Genomic DNA, 21,930 nt, shown 5'->3' with positions numbered 1-21,930 from the left:
AGGACCGGCGGATCTCCCGCAGTCACGCCGCTGAAGGCTGCCTGACTGCTGCCCTCGCAGGGACTGGCAGGGTGCCCCCCACAGCTTGCCACCTCAGGCACGCGCTTGGAGCGCTGGTGCCTGGAGCCGCCGCTGCCCACTGAATGTTAGTAAGGAGACAACAATCCCCTTACATTCATCAGGCCTGCCTTCCTGGAAGTGGGGGATTTGGGCACCGTTGGCTGAGCCTATCTCCACATCAGAATCCCACGCTCTGGTACCTGGATGGAAGGAAATCAGTGCTCTGATGCCTGGTAAAACCTCCATAGCTAGTCTACATAACCGTCCATCTGTCACTGTCACCCACATCCTCCCTCCTCCACTGCTGCTCTTTGGTTAGTTACACCTGCGGAACACATCTTACCTTAATTTAGACTGTGAGCACTTTGGGACGGGGGTTGTCTCTTCCTAGGTGTTTGCCCAGCACCCAACCCAATGGGGCTCCTTTGGACTAAGGGTGCTATTGCCATGCAAATAGGGCTAAGGGTGCCATCCACTGCTGCCAACGCTTGTGATTTTATTGGGAATCATCTATTTAGGTGGTCAAACCATCTCAGCCCCGATGTCTGGATTTGGGCTCATTCTTGGAAACCTCAGCTTTCATTTGAAAACAGTAAGGCAGTGTCTAGCCCTTGTGGGTGTGGAGAAAAGCCTGAAAACATGGCCTGGGTGCGACATAAAGGCTCAGACACCAGAATGCAAAGGCCCAAGATTGCTTGGGGTTTTTTCAATCTCCTGCTTGTTGAGGTCCAATGATTTTTGGCCCAACTAATTGGGGTTGGCGCTAGTGAGAGTGCCCTCAACTCCCGCTGATTTCAGTTCTTGCTAAGGGCATTGAAATCATGCCCTGAAATCTAAGTATGGATGGAAAGCCCATGCTCTGAGATCTATGGGAGACAGAGTTCACACTCTGATACCTGGCCCTCTTCTATACCCTGGGAGCAGCCAGAGATCCCCCATGGTTCCTGAACGGCTCAGCAGGAAGCTGCCAATACATTGTGGACTGGATTGCTATAAATCCTGTAACTTTTCACTGTCTAAATAAATAAAGGAATTAATTCATTTCCATTCAAATAAACAATCCAGAAAGAGGAAGGGTTAGGAGACCTCAGACGACCACAATGCAGGAAGCTGGAAATGTATCCATTTGGTTCACTGGGGCAGGAACATTCCTCCAACACAAGTTTTAACACACTTGATTGTTCAACTCTTCCTTGTCTTTGTAACAGATCACAGAAATAGCATGTGATGAATTAAGAAGAGGCTAGAGAGGGCAGCAGGAGGAACACAGCACTGGCCTTTCATCACAAGAACAGTGAGTTTCAATTTGGCTTAAGTAATAAGTGAAATGAGTCTGCAGGGCTCAGCTGAGTCCTTAGCGAATCTTGATCAATGTCACAAAACTGCCACGTTACAGAGAGTCTCTCTGCTTAGGAGAATCTGGGACGGAGTGTAGAAAGGGAAGAATTGCTAAACTGGATCAGACCTGAGGTAGAGATTCTGCCAGTATAGATGCCTCAGGAGACAACTTAAGAACCCTGGCAATGAGTTCCACAGTCCACTTATACATTTTGTGAAAAATATTTCCTGTGATTAGTTTTGAATTTCTCATCTTTTAATTTAATTGAATGGCCCCTTATTCTTGTGTTATGAGTCAGGGAGAAGAGAAGTCTCTGATCTACCATCGCTGGACCATTCATTATTAGATGTACTTTTATCACGTCCCCTTTTATTCATCTCCTTTGTAAGGAAGGTAAACAATCCTAATCTTTTCAATCTCTCCTTCTCGGAGAGTTTTCTCTGCCTTGATCATTCTTGTCTCCCTTCTCTGAAACCCTTTAGTTATGCAATATCCTTTTTGAAATGGTGTGACCAGGACTGCATCCCAAAAGTGGCCATACCATTGTTTTCTATAAGGGCATTATAATATTCTTCGTATTACTCTCCATCCCATCCCTTATGCAGCCTAATGTCTTGCTTGCTTTTTGACCATAGCTGCACACTGAGAAACTGTCCCCATGGAGCTGTCTGCAGTGATGCCCAGGTCCCTTTCTTGTGTTGATACGGTCAATTCACAACCTTGGAATAGACTGACGAGCAGGGGGTGGCGCAGGTCACACGTTAGGTGCACTAGCAGAGCTGGACTGGAGTATCAGCTGAGGCTGTTGCCGGTCAGCACTGAGGTACATTGACAGAGCTTTGCAGAGACTGTCAGAAAAGCAGCGAGTGCCACAGCTGTGGACGGAGCCGTGTGGGACAGCCTTGCACAAAGGTGTGGCTATGTGTAGGTCAACATTTGTCTAGACTAACAGTGCCTGTGTGTACGGCACAGGGAGCAGGTGTGTGTGTGTGTTTCATTTGGAGGGTGCTTTACAGGGTGTGTGTGTGTTTGCACACGTGTGAGAGTCGAAAGGACACATTATGGACAATATCCAGGTTGGCACTGCAGGCACGCTGCACAAGGCACTCATGCGGTCAGCATGCAGTTGCTCAGAGGGAATCGGTGTGCATGTTGCATGATATTTTCACAAGCCTTGGCTGCAGCAGGAAGGTTACCCATTGCTGGCACTGGCTGCTGCTGAACTGGAGCTTTAAACTGAACTGTAAGTGTAGCCAGCACCCAACTGCTGAACCCAAGAACCATGGTCAGCAGCAGCTCAGCTGTACAGGGTGCCGATGCTCATTAACAATGGGGAGATTTGGTAGTTTCAGGCCGGAGCATTGTGAGGCGTTCAGAGGGCCTGTGTGCGCACATGCTGCATGGAGTGTTCTTAAGGACAGCATGCGTTGTCAGGTATTCAGAGGGTCCTTTGTGCGAAGGCTGCAGGGGAGGTTTGCAATGTGCTTGTGCTGGAGGAAATATACAGAGGACCTCTGTGTGCATGCGGCAGGGAGCATTCACCGTCTGCGTGCTGCAGGGGGATTGAGAGTGGCAATATTTCAGTCTGCGTGTGGGTGGGTGAGTGGGTGCATGGATCCGTACATGCATTGAAACATGTGCGCAGCAAGAGAGGAAGCATGTATTTACTTTTCAGTGCTTCCCCTCCTTGTATTTACCAGCCCAGCCCCACTGCCTTCCGGGCTCCTGCTGATCACACACACAACCTTTAAACACAGGACAAAGAACCAAGCCAGAGCCAATGCTGGCTGCTCGCTGGGCAGCAAACTCTGCAGAGTTTAGACCTCAGTCCGAGTCCTGAAGCACGTGTTGCCGCAGGACAGGGGCACAACTGCAGGTGTGGCAGAATGTGGTGCTGAGCTTGTCTCCTGCCACTTGTTGGCTGCTTGAGAGACAGGTTGGTTGCAGCAAATAACTCCCAGGGAAGCAATGCTCAGGTCCCTTGTCCTGACCCTCCAGGGCAGCCCCTCTCACAATGCGATTTCATAGGAACTGCCTTCCCCAGCTCCCACGGACCTGGGGTGTCCCCACCCCCACTCCCTGCCAACTTACAGTGTGCTGCACTGCCTGGACACACTCCAGCTCCCACTGCCAGGGGCAGCGCCCCCTGCTCCCCACAAATACAGAATGTCCCTCCCTCCCCAGCTCCCACAACGGGGGGACAGTCACTCTCAGTCCCCCCCACACTACACCACAAGCAGGGCTCACACCCATCCATTCCCCACACATCACTCACACAGGCTCAAGCAGCTGAGGGGAGGATTTGGGGGATGGAGGGTCGGAGAGAAGCTCAACAGTACCAGGAATGAAGCCCTGCACACATGCTCCTAGCAAAACCCCCTTCCTAGGGCCACGGCTAGCCAGGAATGGGGGCAGATTGCAACATAGGGAAGGAAATCTCCACCTGTGAGCAGCCAGTTCTCCCATCTTGCTCCAAAGCACAGTCCCCACCTGCTGTCAAGGGCCAGTGCTTCCTCCCTTCCTGACTTATTTGTTAACAAAGTAACTCAAAATGAGTCCCAGCCCAAGCCTCCTCCCACAGCTGGGCAGCTACTCCTGCTAGGGCTCCTCCCTCAGGACTGTCCAGCCCAGCCCCTCCATCCCCAGCAAGCCACTTCCACCTTCCTTATATCAAGGGTGGAGTTAACAAGTCGCCTGCAGGAGTGACTCAGCCGGATTCACTTAGCATCTCCCAGCGGGTTAACAGGGCTGGTTCCCAGGACACTGCGAGCATGGCACACCACTCTTGTCCCCAGGTCATCATGTGCCCCCCTTGATCTGTGATGTCCCAGTCTTGATACGTTTGGTGGTGCTGGCACCAACCCTACAGGTCTTGAATAGACATGGGAGTAAGCAAGGTGACGGTAGAAGGGGAGGACGCAGGGCCGGCGCAACCCATTAGGCAACCAAGGCGGTCGCCTAGGGTGCTAACATTTGGGGGGCGGTGACCACAGCGGCCAGATCTTCCGCCGCCCCGGTCGTCGTCGGTATTTCGGGGGCAGGACCTTCCACCGCCTCTGTCAGGGGCGGCATTTCAGGGGCGGGGCCTTCCGCCACCCAGGGCGCCAAAAAAGCTGGCGGCGCTCCTGGGAGGACGGGGCAATTATCTTTGCCAAATCTATTAGGGCAGGTTTTGGTTCTGATAAATAAACCCCGGGTGAGGTTTGGATCTGGGCCCTGTTTAAGGGAGGGTGGAGAAACTGTTCCAAGTTAGCTTCAGGAGGCAAGAACTGCTCCTGTTTCATGAACTCATCTTCACGGAGGTGTGAGATTCAGGCTGAAATTGGCACAATGGATTCTGCTTAAATAAAAATCATTCTTAATCCAGAATCTCTCTCCAGGTAGCTGGTAACCCTCCATCTTCTCTCCTCTCAGTCCAAGCAGCAGGTGGCCGGCTCTCCCTTGTGGAGCAGCTTATGCACATTGATGGGTTCAGTCCCTCTGGTAGAGGAGGAGAAAGTCACCATCTCCCCCCTGCAGCCTGTCTATATTTGACGGGTGGCATCTCCTTGGCCCTGGGATTTGAGGTGGCAACTGGAACCCATCACCTGAAGGTGTCACTGACACAAATGCACTCCTGTTTCCCCTCACTCCAGCCAGAGTTGGGTCTTTCTGTAGGAGCCCCTCCACTGAGAGGCCACCAACACACACCCCCTCTGTTCTGCCCTGCATCTGCTACCCGAGCCTCGCAGACAACGTGTAGGGTCAGCTTTAAGTATAAGCAAAGCAAGAGGCCACACACGGCCCTGCACCCCACACAAGCTCCTTAACACCTAGGCCAGCCCTGGGTGCCAATTGCCATTAGACCATCCCTACGCCAGCAGGCAGCTCGTGGCCTCCTCCGCCCTGGCAGCTTGCAGGACCTGGCTTCATGAGCAGTCACTCTGACACAAGGACACTCTGCGTCTCTGTGTTTCACACCTTCCCTGCCAGCACCAGCCTGCGATGCTGCCTCCCTTCTGCACCTCCTCCTCCTCCCAGTCAGTTAAAGGATTTCTCTCCTTTCTAGAAAGAAGAGGGTGGGTGGTGGTGGGGGGGGTTGTGCTTTTTTTTTTTTTTTTAAATAAAGTCGTCTTCTCCTGCAGCTCTGGGAGTGAAGGGGCTGATTATACAGTGCTGCATGATAATTTCCTCCAGCCCCACCCGTCACCTGCCGTGGGGGCGGACTCAAAGAGCTGAGAGGAGCCTGGAGCCAGAAGGAGGCATTCCTTCTATTTGTCTCACTCCAGTTCTCTCCCTCGCCGACTGCCTCCTCCCATCCCCAGCTATGTGCTCCTCTTGTTCCTCAACTGCTTGTTTTGTTCCCCAACCTCCTCGGGGAAGATAGAGTTAGAGATCCCTACAGCGACCCACAGATGGAGAACGCAAGGTTCTCATTTCTCCAGTCAAGGTGGCAAGGCCGCTCCGGAGTCTGGTTCTTCCAGGAGGAGCCGGGTTTTGTCCTTCACTCCTGGGAGGGAGGCTGGGAGCTCAGCCATGCTGGGAGGAAGACAGACTCTGGAAATGCTTCCTCCTCCCACTGGGAGATCTTGGGATGGTTCAAATGGACTGATCCAGCAGAACCAGAAAATGCCCCAGAGACAATGATGTCTTTGTCAAGCCAATTTCCACCTCCTGCCACTCTCTACTCCTGGCCATGCCCACCCTCAGACCACAAAGTCTCTCTGAGCCTCACACGAACTGTGCTGCAGCTTTCCCTTGGGTGGCGCCATCCTGTACAAACAAGGGCTCATCTGGCTGGCAGGAGACGTGCTCAGGACATGAACTCTACAGCCAAGGCTGAGTGGAGAGATGAAAGCACCAAGACACACCAGTGCGCTGTTTAAGGTGAGACATCCAGATAGGACCCAGGGTCCTTTACCTGTTATCTCAGTGATCAATGCCTGATACTTCTCAAGGAGATGGGGAAACCCCCATAATGCACCTAGACAACTGTGTAACATTTTCCATGGAGAAGGGGGAATTCCTTCTCAACTCCAACGGTGATCCTCTTACACCCTAGATTTGGTTACCCCTCCCTTAGCAGGAGTAACAACAACTGCTGTTCTTGGCCATCAAATTAACCAGCTACCATGATCTGGCCCCCTGCATAGAGGGCTCCCTTCAACACCATTGCCCTTGGATTGCTAGGAAAGGGCATCAGTGTTCTGTTATCAGTCCTCCTCACTGGTTAGTCCAAAGGAACACCACCCCCATCCTCCGACTCCAGCCTGGCTCAGGACCTGCAGCATGCTCAGCTCCCTGTGCTTGGGGAGTGGGAGACCAAGCCCCAGACAGCAGCGTCGCTTCTAGCTCTCAGAGTGCACTGTCGCCTCTGCATCATTCATGCACCAGCAGCTTCAGGGCAATGAAACTGAAGATGTGGCCCAGGAAATCCAAGCTTTTTAGCTCCTTGGGGACCTTTGAGTCCTTCCTGGATTCTGCCCCGCTCCCCACAAAGGGAGCTGCACATTGAGGACCCTTGCTCTGGATGTAGCTCCCACCAGAGTCTGTCATGACCGTGGGACAGAAGACCATGTGAAGAGATTCCTTCTCCTTCCTCTAGAGGCAGTGCTCACATCCCCAGAGCTCCCAGCCAGGATAAGAGATGAATGCAGCTCTCCCAGAGTCAGCGCTGAAGCTGAGCAAAATTCAGAATTTCCATCCCACATGAAAGTCCAATATTTCAACATTTGTTTTCATCTCAAATTGGGACAAAAATTAATTGTGATTCAGAAATGTTGAAACATTTCCCTTTGGTGTTCCTGAAATTGAAATATTCACTTTGGTTTGTTGAACTGACTCAAAATGAAGCATTGTGGGTCATTAAACTGCTTTGCTCCATTGTGGAAGTGGTAGTTCTGGACCTGGATGCTCCAATTCTTCCCTATCGGCCAGGCTCCCTGGCAAGACTCCATCTCCCATGATGCACCATGCAGTAGGAGCCAAGAGGAATTCATGCTGCATTATGGGAGATGTAATACTCCAGGGAGCCCAGGCCGTAGGAGAGAATGGGGGCATGAATTACAAGTCCCAGGAGATGATGCACTTATAGGGAAGTGCAGTTTAATGTTCTGTTGAACTGAATCAAAATGAAACAGTTCAACAAAACATTCTGATTTGGGTCGAACTGACTTGATTTCATGAAACTGGCAAAATTGTAATTTTCCCAACAGAAAAATTTGATTTTTTTGCAAGAACTGCAATTTCCACTGGAAAACCAGTCCAATGGAAGAGTCCCCATAGCTCTAGTCTGCACGTTGTGACTTACTGGGCTGACAAGACAGCGAGGCCCGCAATGCACTTAGGAGCATACCCCAGAGATGCAGCCGCATCCCAACCTCCACCCCCTTTGAGTTCACACACAAGTTATAGTCCTTTCTGGAGTAAACTAGATCTCTTCAACACACGCAAACAAAGACCACTGGGCGAGTGAAGGATAGGGTACAGCCTGCCTCTGAACCACCTCCCTTCAGTAGGATCAATTCTCAACATGAGCAGTACCAAGGGGGAACCTTCGCATCTACTCAGTGAAAGGACAGTCTGGGGCGCTGGCAGGAACATGGGCTCCTTAGAACCATGGGTTCAGATCCTAGCAAGGCTGGCTCAGCCTGTCATCTATCCATCGCAAAGAGACTTGGAGGAGCCGTGAAAAGACAAGGGCCTATCTGCCGCATGTGAATGTTATTGGTTTATTTTTGGATTTGGGAAAACGCATCCATTGAAAATGCCTCTGGTCCAGGGTTACAGCAGAGCACAAAACCAGCTGACTCGGGCTTGGATCCCAACGGACGTTCACATCTGAAGATCAAGACTAAAAGATATTAACAATCCAATTGTCCTTTGCATGAAGGGAGGGGCTTGCCACAGTGTCCTAGGCTACAGTCTCTCCTGTACACACGGCTATGCTGGGTTGCTGCCTGTGCAATGTTTGGCTGCTGCCTACCCATCCCCAGAGGCAGCTGCTTTGCAGCAGTGTTGTGTGAATCTGTGAAGAGCTTTGGGATCCATCAAGATGGAGGGTGATACACAAATACAAAACGTTAATAATAAATAAAACCTTCTCCGTGTAACACTAGAAAATGTGCCTTATTTACTTGCGAGACTGTGGAGGACGCACGCGCTAGGACTTGTGTATAAGGCATGTGCCCATGCAGAGTTCTATCATATGCACCTTCTATCGCATCCTGCCCCTATTATCCCCACACTTCCTATGTCGCATCCCGTCCCTACCTTTTCTGTGCACCCCCGGGCCATTTATAACCATCCTTGCTGTGCCGTGTACCCAGATTTATTCCTTGTCCCCTCCAGCCACGCCAGCAGCACCCGAGAACACTTCACACGGTTGCAGTCCCTCCCGCCCCTCACCGCGCCGCCACCATGCAGCAGCACGAGCAAAGAGATGAGAAGCCTCTGGAAGAAACAGGTTCAGAGCAGGTGTCTCAGGGGAAAGAATAGCTTTCCCCTCTTGGGCTGACCCACCAGCTTTATCTCCATTTATCGCACAGACCTGGTCACCGACTCAGGGCTTCACTTTGGTCTGAATCACCATCGCCCAGGAGTGACGCAGTCACCAAACATTGGTGAAAAATAAATACAGTGTGTTGTGCACCTCACAAGCCACCTAGGTACACAAGCACATCCCAGAGCAGCTAGACACGGACTTTCCTGGAGTTGCACCAGCTTCAGCGAGCAGCAAATTTGGCCATTCTGTTCTCCCCTTCTCTTTTGCACAGGAAATACTAGTCACTTTCAGTCCAGAAGAAAGCAACCTCCTCTCTCTCGATGTCTCCATCCTCGCCCCCAGTTTTGTATCACCACCTGCCTGCACACAGTCACAGACAAACCCAACACCCACCTGTGCACATGCATATTTAACACCATACAAAACACATATGTGCATGCAGGCCATGATGTATGTACTGGAACAAATAGGCACAACTTCACATTCAAAACAGATGCACACAATTGTACACAAGACGCACATGCAGACTCAGACAAACAAAACCATATGCACATGTATACATCCAAAGATGCACATAATTGTGTGCACAAAATTCACACACAAATTCAAATGGATGCACATAAATATGTAAAAAATTCACACTAAAAAAGATGCGTCCCCTTATACACACACATTTAGATGGATCCATGCGTGAGGGCACTCACACAAAATGCACACCAACGGGCAGTCGCACCCCAGGATAGACACATAAGGCTCCATCCTGCCAGGTGCTAAGCACTCTGAATTCCCATGGACTTCCATGGGAGCAGAAGACATTCTGTACCTCCCTGGAATGCTCAGCACCCTGCAGGATCAATCCTACAATGCACACACATTTAGACAGATGCACACTAATACATACCTATGTGTGCATGCACGCACACACACAAGGCAAGGCAGACATCTACACATATGCACACAAAAGAATACCCACACATGCAAAACCAGACACAGCCCACCCGATGCATGACAGTCTCATGAAACCCAACTGTCAGCCTCGCTTTCCACTGACTCTGCTAGGCTTCTTGGCACACAGGTTCCTGTCCAAGGAATCAGGAGTAGTGCTACCCAGAAGAGGTGTCTAACTACTCCAAGCTAATCAGGACAGCACAGAAGATGGATGAGGGGGTGGCTGCTGTCCTGGATTCTTCCATGAATTTCTAAACCTCAGTTCTCCTGGGAGACAGTCATCACCGGCAAGTTGTTTCCTGCTGGCAAGCCAAGCCCTGTGAAATCCAGCACAGAGCATCTCCCAATAAAAAAAAACTTAGCGCAACACACAATGGAACGAAAACTCAGACAGCTGCCCAGATCAGATCCTTCGTCTCCCTTGACGCAGCTGGACAAGTTTCCAGGCAGAATTAGCAGCATCGCTTTGGGGGTTTGCTTTCTTAAGCGAGAGTCATTTCGCAGTTGCCCCCTTTTGCAGAGGCAGCTCAGAGCTACAGGCAGCAGTCCCCGAAGTGTGCACAATGCAAGCCATTCACACCCCCAGCCCTGGATGCCTGAGCTACCCTTAGCCTTTCCCAGGCTGATCCCCTTTCCTTACAAAAGCGGAGGACAAGGGAACCTGGTTTTACATGCCAGTGCGTTAATTCTGGGGGAACAAAGCAGGGAGGGTCAGGGGCTGTTTCCCTGGTCTCTGGTTCTGCGGTCCTACCCCTTCCACTCTCCCGACAGTTTGTGTGACCATGCTCCCTTGTGAGTTTGATTATTATGGTTCACTCTGTTGCCTTTTCTTTCCTCCAGAATCCCAGCTGTTCCCATGTCTGTTAATTTCCCCCCACCCCCGCTGCCAAAGCCTCTCTCGCTGCCGATGCAGCACCACCACATTCCGAGCCCTGCCGTCTCCAACTTACTTGCCCAGTTCTTCAAAGAGCTGATATTCCTCGCTGAACCGGGTGCAGGTGATGGTTGCCATCCTGGATGGTGATGCTCCCTCACCAGCGTGGAGTTTTGGACAAGCGCCTCTCCTCTCGTTCCCTCGGTCTCTTTTTGCTCCTAGTTCTCTCTCCTCTCCGAGGTAAATAAGGGAATGCGTTTGATTGACAAGCCCGGAGATAATGATGAGGGCAATTTGTCTTCTCAGCCTCACAAGCCTTCGTCAGCATCCAGGTCCCCATAGCAACCACCTCTGGAACGCCCTGTTTCTGTTGCCCAGGCAACTGCTTCCCAAACACCTTCCTCTGCTGCTACTTGCAACTCTCTAACGCCCTGACTCTGCAGCTCTGGAAACTGCAGCCCAGTAGAAAACAGCACGCCACTTGCTAAGAGGGTCCCCGAAGTCTAAAATATAAATATTAAAAGCAAATTAAGCCACACAACATGCTTAGAATTAACTGGGGCAAAAAGGTTACCGTGGAAACTGCAGTTTCCATGTTAGGACAGTCCCTGTAAAGACAGGATGATGTTGCCATGGCAACTGCATCTGATTCTCCAGAAAGACAGGTATTGCAGAGTTCCCCTGGCAACAGCATAGTTCCAAGGTTTAGTGAGAGATGATGCCTCATTCGGCCAGTCCTAATTTTTTTAAGTGCCTGCTTTATTAGGCTGCTGAGCATCGTTTGTGGATATAAGACAAGCAAAGTGAGTGCACTTGGAGGGCCAAACCTCCTTTCAAAATGAATAAACGAGTCAAATAATGCAAACTAAATGGGCTCAGTTCCTCGACGATTCCTCCCAAAACCACCCTGGTAGAAAGAAGCCACTGAGCTTTATTCCCAGGGGGCCATCTGGCCCAGATTCCACTGCAGTGGGGAGCGGTGTGTTTGCCCTTGGAATTTTTGTTTGTTTAAATCTCACGAGAGATAGGGACTGCATCTCGACAGCCCTGCGATGGAGCCAGTATGCGCATGTGCTGCTGAGGATTGAGGACAGGACAGAGGGGCAGCAGTTGCTTTATAGCACTGAGCAGCAGCGCTGGAATAGGCAGCTTCTCCATAGCCGCAGAGCAAGCCTTGGATCATGCTGCTGACTCTGAATCCGGCCTCTTAGGTGGCTGGGAGTTTAAGGCTGTTATTTCTCTGATGGAGGGTGGGGTCTGTCTTTACCTTAAAGGTCAGCTACAAAGGGAAAAGTTTGTGCCTCCCCACTATGATTTTTAAAGAAGGCTTAAAAGGGGGGAGGTTTCAAGGGATGTGTGGTTTGTTATCCTACGAATATCAGAAGTAAAGTGTTATCTTCACTCATGTGCTAGAGGACTTTTTGGAGGAGCTGAGAACTGGAGTGGGAGCGTTCACAGCCCTTAGCTCAAAAGGCAGAGTGCTGATCCTTTCACCAAGAGCATATTTCCCCCAAGAGTTTCTAAAGTGTTTGAGTTAAACAGGTATTTTTTAAAATACAGAATTTTAATCTGGCTGGCTAGAAACCTTTTCCCTGCTTAGTTGATCAGTTCTGTAAATTGTGATGTTACAAATCCATCCGTTCTAAAGTCCTCTAACACTTTTTCTGCAAAATACAAGTCTTGGCCGCTCTAACATAACAAAACAAGCAGGAAGAAAAATAAAAACACTTGGGAGGGGGGAGAGAACCTTTGATGTCTTGGCTCGATGGTACTTCTGATCCAGTTCTGCTCTTTACCCCATGAATTAAATAGTGTGGCCCTGCTGTGACCCGGTGCTGAGCACTCTCAGCCCCCACTGCCCACAGCACTTTGCAGGAGGGGCTCTGTCCCTACATCCTCACGGTACAGATGGTTCTGCAACTTGCTTCAGGTCACAGGAAGAGAACCCAGGTCTCCCCTCCACCAGGGCTGTGCTGCGGCCTCCTGCTCTGTGCCAGTCTTTGAATTTCAGCAGCGTTATCATCTAGACTCTCAGCGGTTCTCAAACTGGGGGTCCCGACCCAAAAAGGGGGTTACAAGCCTATTTTGGGGGGTCACTAGATCACCAAAAATAGGGTTACCATACATCTGGATTTTCCCTGAACGTGACCGCTTTTTGGTCCTTGCTCATCCTTTTTCCTTGCCTTCAGACCTGGGCAGCCGGAAAGCAGAGGCTACTGACCTACTGCCCAGCTCTGAAGGCAGCACAGCCGCCAGCAGCAGCGCAGAAGTAAGGGTGGCATGGTCTGGTCACTGAGCTCTGTAGGGATCTGCACTGATGCTGCGAAAGTTACGTCCAGCACCACGAGGGGTGGGTGAGAGGGGGTTGCCACAGCCTGAAATATTTTCAAAGGAGGGCCCAGCACAAAAAAGTTTGAGAGCCCCCAAGCTAGAGCACTTAAAAGCAGCCTCAATGAGTTGCATGGATGCCAAGAGAGGTGGGAATCAGGGACTGAACTGGGGCTCGGAAAGTCTTGCAAAGCCTGCCGAGGAAGGGTCAGTTTAGGCAGATCAGAATAATTTCCCCTTGTGGTTGACATGGAAGGGTTAAAAGGGAAAGGAAGATGATTTAACCATGCAAAAATACCAAGCAATCTTAAGACACAGCTGCTTCTTCAGAAGCGAGCGAGGGAGAAGGAGGAGCAGAGAGAGGGAGAAGGAAAGGAGGTGGAAGTGGAGGAGGACAGCGAGCGAGTGAGCGAGGAAGGGGAGGGGGAGGAGAAGGAAAGCTCTAATGGCTTTTCAATTAATTGCGCTATTACCACCTTCAGAAAAGCCACTCCACTTGATTCCCTCACACGCTGTACTTCTGCTCCCCACTCCCGCGTCCCCAATTGGATTCAAATCAGAGCGCTGCCAAGCTGCGAGCTCCTGCTCTCCTCCCGGGGAGGGGAGCATTTCTCATGCAGAGAGTCTAGAACACAAGTGCCTGGGGAGGCAGAAGAGGCGCCCAAATGGGGGAGGGAGGAGAACGAGTGGGCAAGGGCAGCTCCAGGCACATCCCACTGTGTGTATCCCTGGCAGGCTTTTATCTCCAAGCTGACTAACAAGTGAGGTTTGTTTAAATGGCAGTGCAGATAATGCGGAGAGCGGTTTGTCTGCCCACACTGCCGCCTGGCTCCTGCTCTCTGGCCCTAGGATGTCTCAAGGAGGGAGGAATCTATGCAGGGCGCGCGGGAAGGGAGCGCCAGACGTCTAACAAAACAAAAGCCACGTTGCTGGCCCGCCAGAGGGGACCCCAGGCCTTTATTTGCCTCATAGCCTGGGTCACTGCCTTGGAGCGGTGCAACGCTGCTCCTGCTCCCAAATTCCTGGTCACCTGTACAAACGCCATCCTAGGCAGATGCAGAGCTGTGTTCAATAGACTGGAAAGCCAGAAGGGGCCATGACAACAGCTAGCCTGACCTCCTGCACACAAGGCCAGAGATTGCCACGCACTGGTTCCTGCCCAAGCTCATTCCTCTCCTCCGCTTTATCTCCACTCCTGAATAATCCAGGCTGAGAGCCCTTCCAGAGCTATGCTGGGCGCCCACTCAGCCTCCACTCCCCGAACTCTTCCGGAGAGTGCTGGTGTAGAACAAAATGTGCTGCTGAGGGCGTGACAGCAGCCCCTTCTTTGCGTATGCCCCTGGGGGACCAAGCGTTTGAGAGAAGCAATTTTCTTCACCTTGGAGCAGTTTGCTGTAGCATGTACTTTGCTGCTTATAGACTTCTCCATGGAATTGAAGCCCCCCACAGAGACATTGTCTGCTTGCCATCAGCAGTCACTCTAAACTGAAGGGCTTTATCAGTGCCTGCCGCAAGACACTGACGTTTGAGCACCTGCTATGGTGATACGGTAGGAGGATCCTGCAATGCAGGAGCCGGTCTCTTATGGAATTCGATCCTCATGCATGAGGACACCCGCGGACATGCTTGAACAAACATGCCAGCATCAACGTGTACAGTCACCCGCACCGAGCTGTAAATGGGAAGAGTTGCCATATACATCCCCTGCAGCAGTTATATTTCTAGAGCACAGCTGGGTTGACAGCAAGTAATGTTAAAGGACACAAACCCCACTCTGGAGGCAGCCCTTTAAAAGAGGAGATGGCTGGAGCATTGGAGCCTGGAGGTTCCAGTGCAGTTGACTTGGCACTGAAACAGCAAAGCAGGTTACAGGCAGCCTAGCTGGCCTCTGGAGTGACTAGATGAGCACTCAGGCGCTGGAGTGCTGCCCTGCTATGCTAAGACTGAGGAGGAGCATTCCCCCAGCCTGAACTGAGAGTGTGGCTAATGGAGAAATAATGATGCCCTAGAGAGGGTGATTTGATAAACCACACGAAAGGCTCTGTGGTGGACAGAGGGAAACGGGAGCAAGACCAGAAACAGAGTTTCCAGCAATGGATGTCCGAGAGCAGTGTTTCTCCAGTTATTGCACTGCCCGCTAGCAACCGAGGGAGTATCCCACACGCTCCCCCAGCTGCTTGCTGTCCTTGCAGCTGGCCCAGTAGCCCCACACCGAGATTTGGGCTGACCCTCAGAAGTGGGGTTGGCCTGCCAGAAAGGCCAGCTTCTAGCTGTCAAACAGAAGCCCCTTCTGAGAGTGCCCAGGCTAGACACTAGAGTCCAGGTGACCGTTTTCAGAGAGAGTCAAAGATGAGTCACTGCGGTGTCCCATAAGAGGGGGTTTAATGGCCAAGGCTGCATGGGAGTTACTGCTGAGCACATAATGGCTTCTGTGTTTGCCTACACAGTCCCTGTCCCATCTGGATCTCCCTTGCTGCTGTGTGGTGTGTCAGAGCACTGTGCTAGTAGGATGCTGCAGTCAGGGAGGAAGAGCACAGCCCAGCCCACAGCAAGCAGGTAACGGCAAGGGGAGCAAAGCATCTACCACAGCTGAGCTTTAGCTGTCACTGACCTCAGGAAGGCAGTGAGTCACTGGCCAACACCTGGCTCCAAGGAGAGGCTGAATAAAGCTAGGAGCAATAGCTACAATAGGGGTAATCAATCAGCCGACTGTCTCAGGCAGGTAAGAGTCCTTCCTGACCCGCCCATACAGGATTACATAGCTGAGCCTATACTGTATATTCACAGGTTTCTTCTGCTTTCCTACGAAGGGTCAGCAATGAAGCTGGTGAAAATGAGTTGCCGCCTCCCCCGTGAAAAAAATTTGACCAAAAAAAAAAACCCACCAAGGAATTCTCATTGCTGTCAACATTTTGGTTTTCAGTAACTGAAGAATTTTTGGATTTTCAATTAAAGTAAAACAAAAAAAAAACACGAATGTTTCCTGCAGGAATTTCAACAAAACTCACCATTTTCTGTGAAAGAGACTTTACCGCAGAACAGACCTAGTTGGAAACTTTCCATGAATCTACTCCTGGGGTCAGGACAGACTTGCTGGCATGATAAACCCAGCATTTCCACTCAGATTCCTCAGAGCAGTTTTCCTTTGAATCCTCTCTAGGCCTTGTCTACACTAGACAGCTGACCAGCTGGTAACTGTCCCAAGGGGGTAGTCCTGGTGTAAGAGCCAGAGCTAACAGTACAGCGGGCCCACCTGAGTCAGGGGCAGTTTTCCACCAGGTCTGCACCATACCACACTGCTGCAGCTCCACTGCCCAGCAAGTCCCAGGTTTTCAAAGGGCCTTCTCAGAGCCGAGTAGAACGGCAGGAGAAGTCAAGCTCCCAGCATGTCCTGGGACACTGGGAAGAGTCCCCGGGCACTGGCACTCTTTCCAAGACCTTTTCTCAAAATGGAGGCCAGATGACAGTTCAGCTCATGCTCCTTGCTCACCATGAAATGTTTCTGCTGGAGCTTTAGAAGAGCAGTTGCAAGGCAAACCCAGTCACGTCTCCTGTTTTGCTGCTGTGCTGTTGTCCACCCCCTTGATGGAGACTTTGAGCCTGCAGTTCTCTTCTCAGCACCATGGTGGTATCTCCCAAAATCCATTTTGCCTTTTCCCTGCTGCCCTCTTGCAGGCCTATCTAGTTTTCTGTGTCCTGGCTATAGTGTATCGTGCACAGATGACACAGCTCCTTTGTTCACTTGAGTCCACACAAAACATCTTCGTAAATATCACCAATGCTACAGTATCATGGCTCCTCACCCTGGATCCACACCCCCTTTGCTGATATCTCTGACCCTTGGAATTTGGGAGAGGGGCAGACACCAGCTCCCTCTGGGTTTTATCTCATCTCAGCTGGTCTCAAGGAATGATCCCAAAGAGGGTGTGATGCTTGGGAGGATGAGGTAGTGGGTGTGGCTGGAGAGCAGAGCCAGATATGGGGAGGTAACATGGGAGCATGTGACAATCATGGCCTGGATAATATAGTTGGTATATGGCCCATCTTCCCCAAACTCAACCAACGCTGTCTGGTCTCACTCCTTGAATCCAGAGCTTCCTGTCCTGGTTGCAGAAGCATTAGAGACACGTGTGAAAGCAGCAGCAGTAGCAGGATTCATGGAAGGGTCTCAGCACTTAGGACAAGCCTCATCTCCCCTCTGCCTGGAAGACACCAGCAAGGTCAGAGCGGGATTTCTGTCCAGCCCAGTGTCCTTCCAGCCTGATGTTCACAGTTACGGATGCGGATGATAGGGACACGCTGCCATCTAGTGGCTAGCCTTAGAGGGAGGTGAGACCACAGAGGGCAGTGGTGTTTCTTACCTAGTTAACTATTTAAACCCAGCAAGCTTTGCAGTGTATATAATTAGCACACAGTAACTACAAGGCCGGGCAGATGGCCTGAGTGATAAGACCCTGGAGATACCTGGCTCAAGCCCTTAGGAGCAGTAGGGTCAAGGCAGATGGTGAGAGACCAGAGCAAGGGAAGTTGGACGTAGTAACGCCAGGTCTGGATCACACACAGCCTGGAAGGTGTCAGTGCGGGGACAAGCTCAGGAAATCAGCATGGTGATACCAGGACCAGGGCTGGCAGCCTGAGAAACAAGGGCCAATCCCAGAGGCCTCGAGAGCAGCAGAGTGACAGTGGGCAGCACTCCCACAACAAGCACAGGGGGGAGTAAGGGTCCCAGATGGGTATGTGTGTAAACCTGCTTCCCCTCCTGCCACAAATGAGAGCAAGACTGGGGGCTCCAAAAGGTCCAACCATGCTGTGATTTGGGCGAAGGATCATGCTGCCCATTAGAGTAATATTGATCTGCGGCTCCATACAGCTGGATACCAAAACCACCACACTGCCAGGGTGGGACAGCAAGGAGAGGTGGCAGCATCATGATACACAAGAACAGGTGCCAAAACTAACATCTCCAGCTTCCAGAGAGACACAGTGAGCCTAGGAATGGCACCTTTGATTTGGCCAGAAGAGACCACGATTCCTCCAGAGCAGATCCATCACACTCCCATAGAGGTCAGCAACAGATATAGACCCAGCAGAATAAGAGCTATTGATAAGATGTATAGCTTAAATGCAAGTTACAGATTGCACTGTTGCCAACCCACGGAAAATAATTATAGCGGAAGTTTCCACAATAAGCTGGGGTCTAAGAGATGCTTGGTCCCTGTCCCACAGAGGCCTGCGTGTCCATTATGATTTGTAGATTATTTTCAGTAGGATGATCTTAATGGTCACGGTCATAAAATTGATCTCAGGATGTTCTTAAAGTTCTCGCCCTTCAGACCCCAATTCCACTCACCGCCCCCCTTCTCTACCTCACCTAGCACACAGGGACTCTGCAGTCAGTCATGAGGGCCCTTTGTCACAATACAACCCCGAAGAGACATACAAGGAGTTCATCAAACTCCACCGTCCACGTTGCATGGGGGCATATAAAAACCCAGGGTCACAATCCAGGCCTGGTTGAGGGACATCTCTCAAAGGCAGGATGCTTGTAACATGTGGAAGCCGCTGCCAGGGCCAGTGACCCTCCACCACACAAGCACCTCTCTGCCCAATAGGCTCTGGATCTCCCCTACTTTGGAGCGATCTTCCTGAGAGAAACCAGCTACCTACAAGCTTGCTTCTGTGCATTAGGGGCACCACCCTCAAGCACACCCCCCTTGTGACCCTGTGGGTGCATTGCCCTTAGCTCCCTCTGGATTCTGTCAATCATTTACTCAGACCCAGAGTCATTCCTTGGGTATGGCGAATCAGGGCAACCGCTCTGGGCCCCACGCCTTGGGGGCCCCCGCACTTCAGTGTGTGTGTGTTGTGCAGGAGGCGCTAGGCTGGCCTACGGGGCTGTGGGGTTAGGAGTGCCTTGGGGGGCCAGGCCAGCCCAGGGGCTGTGGGGTTAGGGGTGCCTGGGGGCCAGGCAGCCCGAGAGGCTAGCGGGAGGCCTGGCACCAGCAGCGGGGTGTCAGGCCCGCACTCACTGTCAGGAAGCGCACGTTGTATTTCTTTTTCTTGCTCGGCCGCCGCTGCACCGGCTGCCAGCGTCCTAGGGCCTCTGGAACACGCCAGCGCCAGGCTGACCTCATCCATTGCCCTTCTGCCCCGGACTCCTCCCTTTTCCAGGACCCCCCCCAGCACAGGGGGGGCCCCTAGCCCCTAGCACAGGTGCCACCCTGTGACTCCATCATCCCTCACCCCCCAGCACTAGTGTCCCCTCCCCACACCAGATTTCACCTCTATAAATAATGTTAAGAGGGGGCCCATACAGGCTGATTTCTCCCACGCCCCCACCCCCCTAGGGACAGCCCTGCTCAGACCCAAATACTCCAAACTGACACCCCCGTTTGTGTGTGGGGGGGTCTGATTTGTTAGCTCTTTTACGGGGGGACTCACCTCTTCTTTAGCCCCTCGAGTCCAAGCCCATCCACGGTCTGTGTGAGGGGTCAGCTGGGCTTCCTCTCCCGCGCCTAGGAGTCCCCAGCCCTGCTTTTCCCACTCGGCCATTTCATCCCTGGGGAGAGTCACAGGCAAACAGCCACCTCCTGCCGGCTTCTCTCTCTAGAAGCACTGTCCTCCAGCAGTGCGCTGGTAGCCTTCATCAGGTCATAGGCTCGTTAGTCAATTAGCTGCCAACCAGCCACCTAGGGAGTTAATTCCTTACTGGTGAGCCAAGATGGGCCCTGATTCCTTTAAACGGGCCAGCCACCTGGGACAAGGTGCTCCTCCCTCATGCGAGGCATATCGTCCTCAAACCCTGGCACCCCCTTCCACTTCCTCCCGCTGGTGGCCCTGTTCTTCTCCCCATGGGGCGTCCCCACTTCAGGTAGCTAAGCCCTGCTCACCCCAGGCAGGCCTGAGCCAGCGCACACACTAGTGCATGGAAGTGAGAGAGTGTCAGTATCCATGACAACCGCCCCACAGCCCCTGGCTGCAGGTGCTGCCGATGCAGGCACCTGTCAGAGCCGGGGGGTGTCTAGTGATCAGTGGGCTCTCCTGGCTGGACTAGCATGAGTACATTCAGTCTAGGCAGCAGTGCAGAGTGAGATCCCAGGAGCTTAACCTGAATCCCCCCAGCCCACAGGTGCCTCTGGGGCAAACACACCCTGGGCCGTCCCACACATCTCCAGGGCGAAGGCCTTCCCCCTCCCCTAGACAAGAGGCCAGGCTCCAGGAGCTCCCCTCAGGACCAGAGCGCCACCACCTCCGGCTTCCCCACATGCCTCCCACCTCTAGCGCTACCCCCAGAAGAGATCTGAAGAGATCCTAAGGAGGAAGAAGGCCTCAGTTCTCCATCAAATCATCAGTCTCTGGCCAGTCCCAAAGCTGCAGGAGCTGTGGCCCTGGCCCTTCCTCCCAGGGTGTCTGCTAGTTCCTTGCTTCCCTCCCGCCATGGTGGGGCACCTTGACAGATATGTCTTTCTTTGCTTGCCTTTCCTCTGGGGGAAGATTTCTCCCTCCTCCCACCCCACACTGGTATCTCTCTGGGGGTGGGGGGTGGGGCGAGAATGTGCTCCCATTGCTGAGGTCTGGTAGGGGCTAGGGGATACAGCTGCCTCTTCCCCTTCCCTGCACACCCTGACTTTACCCAGTGCCTCTGACCGCTCAGCAGCAGTGAGACCAGCAGCCTCTAGCCTTCACAGCTGAGAACTGCAGCCAAAGCTATTTCCCGCTCAGATCTAGCTGCTTGGGGCAGCAAGGCAGAAAAACTCACGACTTTCCTGTCCTTCGTGGGGCAGTTGGCAAGTATGAGAGGGAGGCCAGCTCTCCTGCTACTGAAATGCAGCTGCCTCTGGGGTGGGCTACAGCAGCTGTTTGTAGTGCACCCAGCAACAATTTAGGGAAGAAGGTGAAAGAAAATCTTATAAGCAAGTCAAATGGCAAAACAGAGAGAATGTATCTGCATGAAGAGGTGTGGCCTATTCCAGTATATAGCTCATCTCTCCATCTATCCATGCCAGTTCCTCACAGAGCAGAAAATCCACATGCATCCATTCATCCCAGGTGCATTTGGCCAGGATCCCTCTGGCTAGACAATACCAGAGTACTGCCTTCTGCCTCAGTTAAGCAGAGGTCACATAGAGGGGAATTCCTTCCCACCTGGAACTATTCCAACCCTTTCCAGGGAACTGTCCTCGCACACCCCTGCCCTACGCTGCATCTTCCACAGTCTGGTGCAAGTTAAACTGGTTTGTCTGGTGTTTTGCTTACAGGAGAAGGCCACCAGCTGCTATCTGCCTGTAAGCCCCAGTCAAGGATGCATCCCTCTATAAATGCCTCTAGGGCCTCGGGACAAAGGTCAAATGCGAAACCATCACATGCCGGTGATGTGCTGCAAGGTATATTTAACACCAGGAGCCACTAAGGGGCACTGCAACCCTCACTAAACAAAACAGGCGGAAAAGAGCATTGATAAATATGTGTGGCTGTTACGCATGTGTGATGAAATGCAAAGCCCGTGCTTTGACAATGCCTGGGATGCTGCCTTGTAGATGCTTATAACTCTCATGATATTTCATCTGTATGAGGAGGCACAATGGGCCCTGCTTGCCCTGCCCCTTGTGCACTCCCGTACACCGGTGCACAGAAGGCGTGAAACGCTACCACTCTGAATTGCTAGCATTTTGCATTCACTTGGCCCTCACTTTGCCAGTCGTAAGCAGGGAGGGAAGTCAGGAACATGGAGGCCTTTGTTATGGTAGCAGGCAGCAAGGAAGGGTGAGTCTGAGCAGCTGGTACATTTTGGAGCACTGTAGGGGAACATCTAGAGTGTGTAACTGCAGCAGGTTCTGGCTGTGCCGCTGGCTCACTCAGAGACCTTGGGCAAGTCATTTTGCCTCACTGTGCCTCAGT

At 52.0% G+C, this 21,930-nt stretch overlaps 1 protein-coding gene and 1 long non-coding RNA gene across 4 annotated transcripts in view; one reads left to right on the top strand and one right to left on the bottom strand.

Moving 5' to 3' along the window:
• CAMK2A (calcium/calmodulin dependent protein kinase II alpha) overlaps positions 1 to 11,207 on the bottom strand; it is a 75,099-nt gene extending 63,892 nt beyond the window's left edge. For both annotated transcript variants that reach the window (XM_039483774.1, XM_039483775.1), the window contains exon 1: positions 10,781 to 11,207. In XM_039483774.1, the coding sequence (XP_039339708.1) occupies positions 10,781 to 10,842 (62 nt within the window). In that variant the 5' untranslated portion in view covers positions 10,843 to 11,207. The remainder of the gene's footprint in view (positions 1 to 10,780) is intronic.
• Positions 11,208 to 15,521: 4,314 nt separating this feature from the next.
• LOC120369939 lies at positions 15,522 to 21,450 on the top strand. 2 transcript variants are annotated; one of them, XR_005583519.1, is made up of 4 exons: positions 15,522 to 15,754; positions 17,125 to 17,252; positions 17,903 to 18,096; positions 21,291 to 21,450. It is a non-coding gene; the product is annotated as an uncharacterized LOC120369939 (long non-coding RNA). The 2 variants fall into 2 exon arrangements; XR_005583518.1 differs by lacking the exon at positions 21,291 to 21,450 and having other exon boundaries at positions 17,903 to 18,203.
• Positions 21,451 to 21,930: the final 480 nt, after the last annotated feature.

This window comes from Mauremys reevesii, linkage group 8 (assembly GCF_016161935.1).
Source record: "Mauremys reevesii isolate NIE-2019 linkage group 8, ASM1616193v1, whole genome shotgun sequence".
NCBI lineage: Eukaryota > Metazoa > Chordata > Testudines > Geoemydidae > Mauremys > Mauremys reevesii.
The sequence above is the reverse complement of the archived record's forward strand: the minus strand, read 5'-3'. Positions and strand labels throughout refer to the sequence as shown.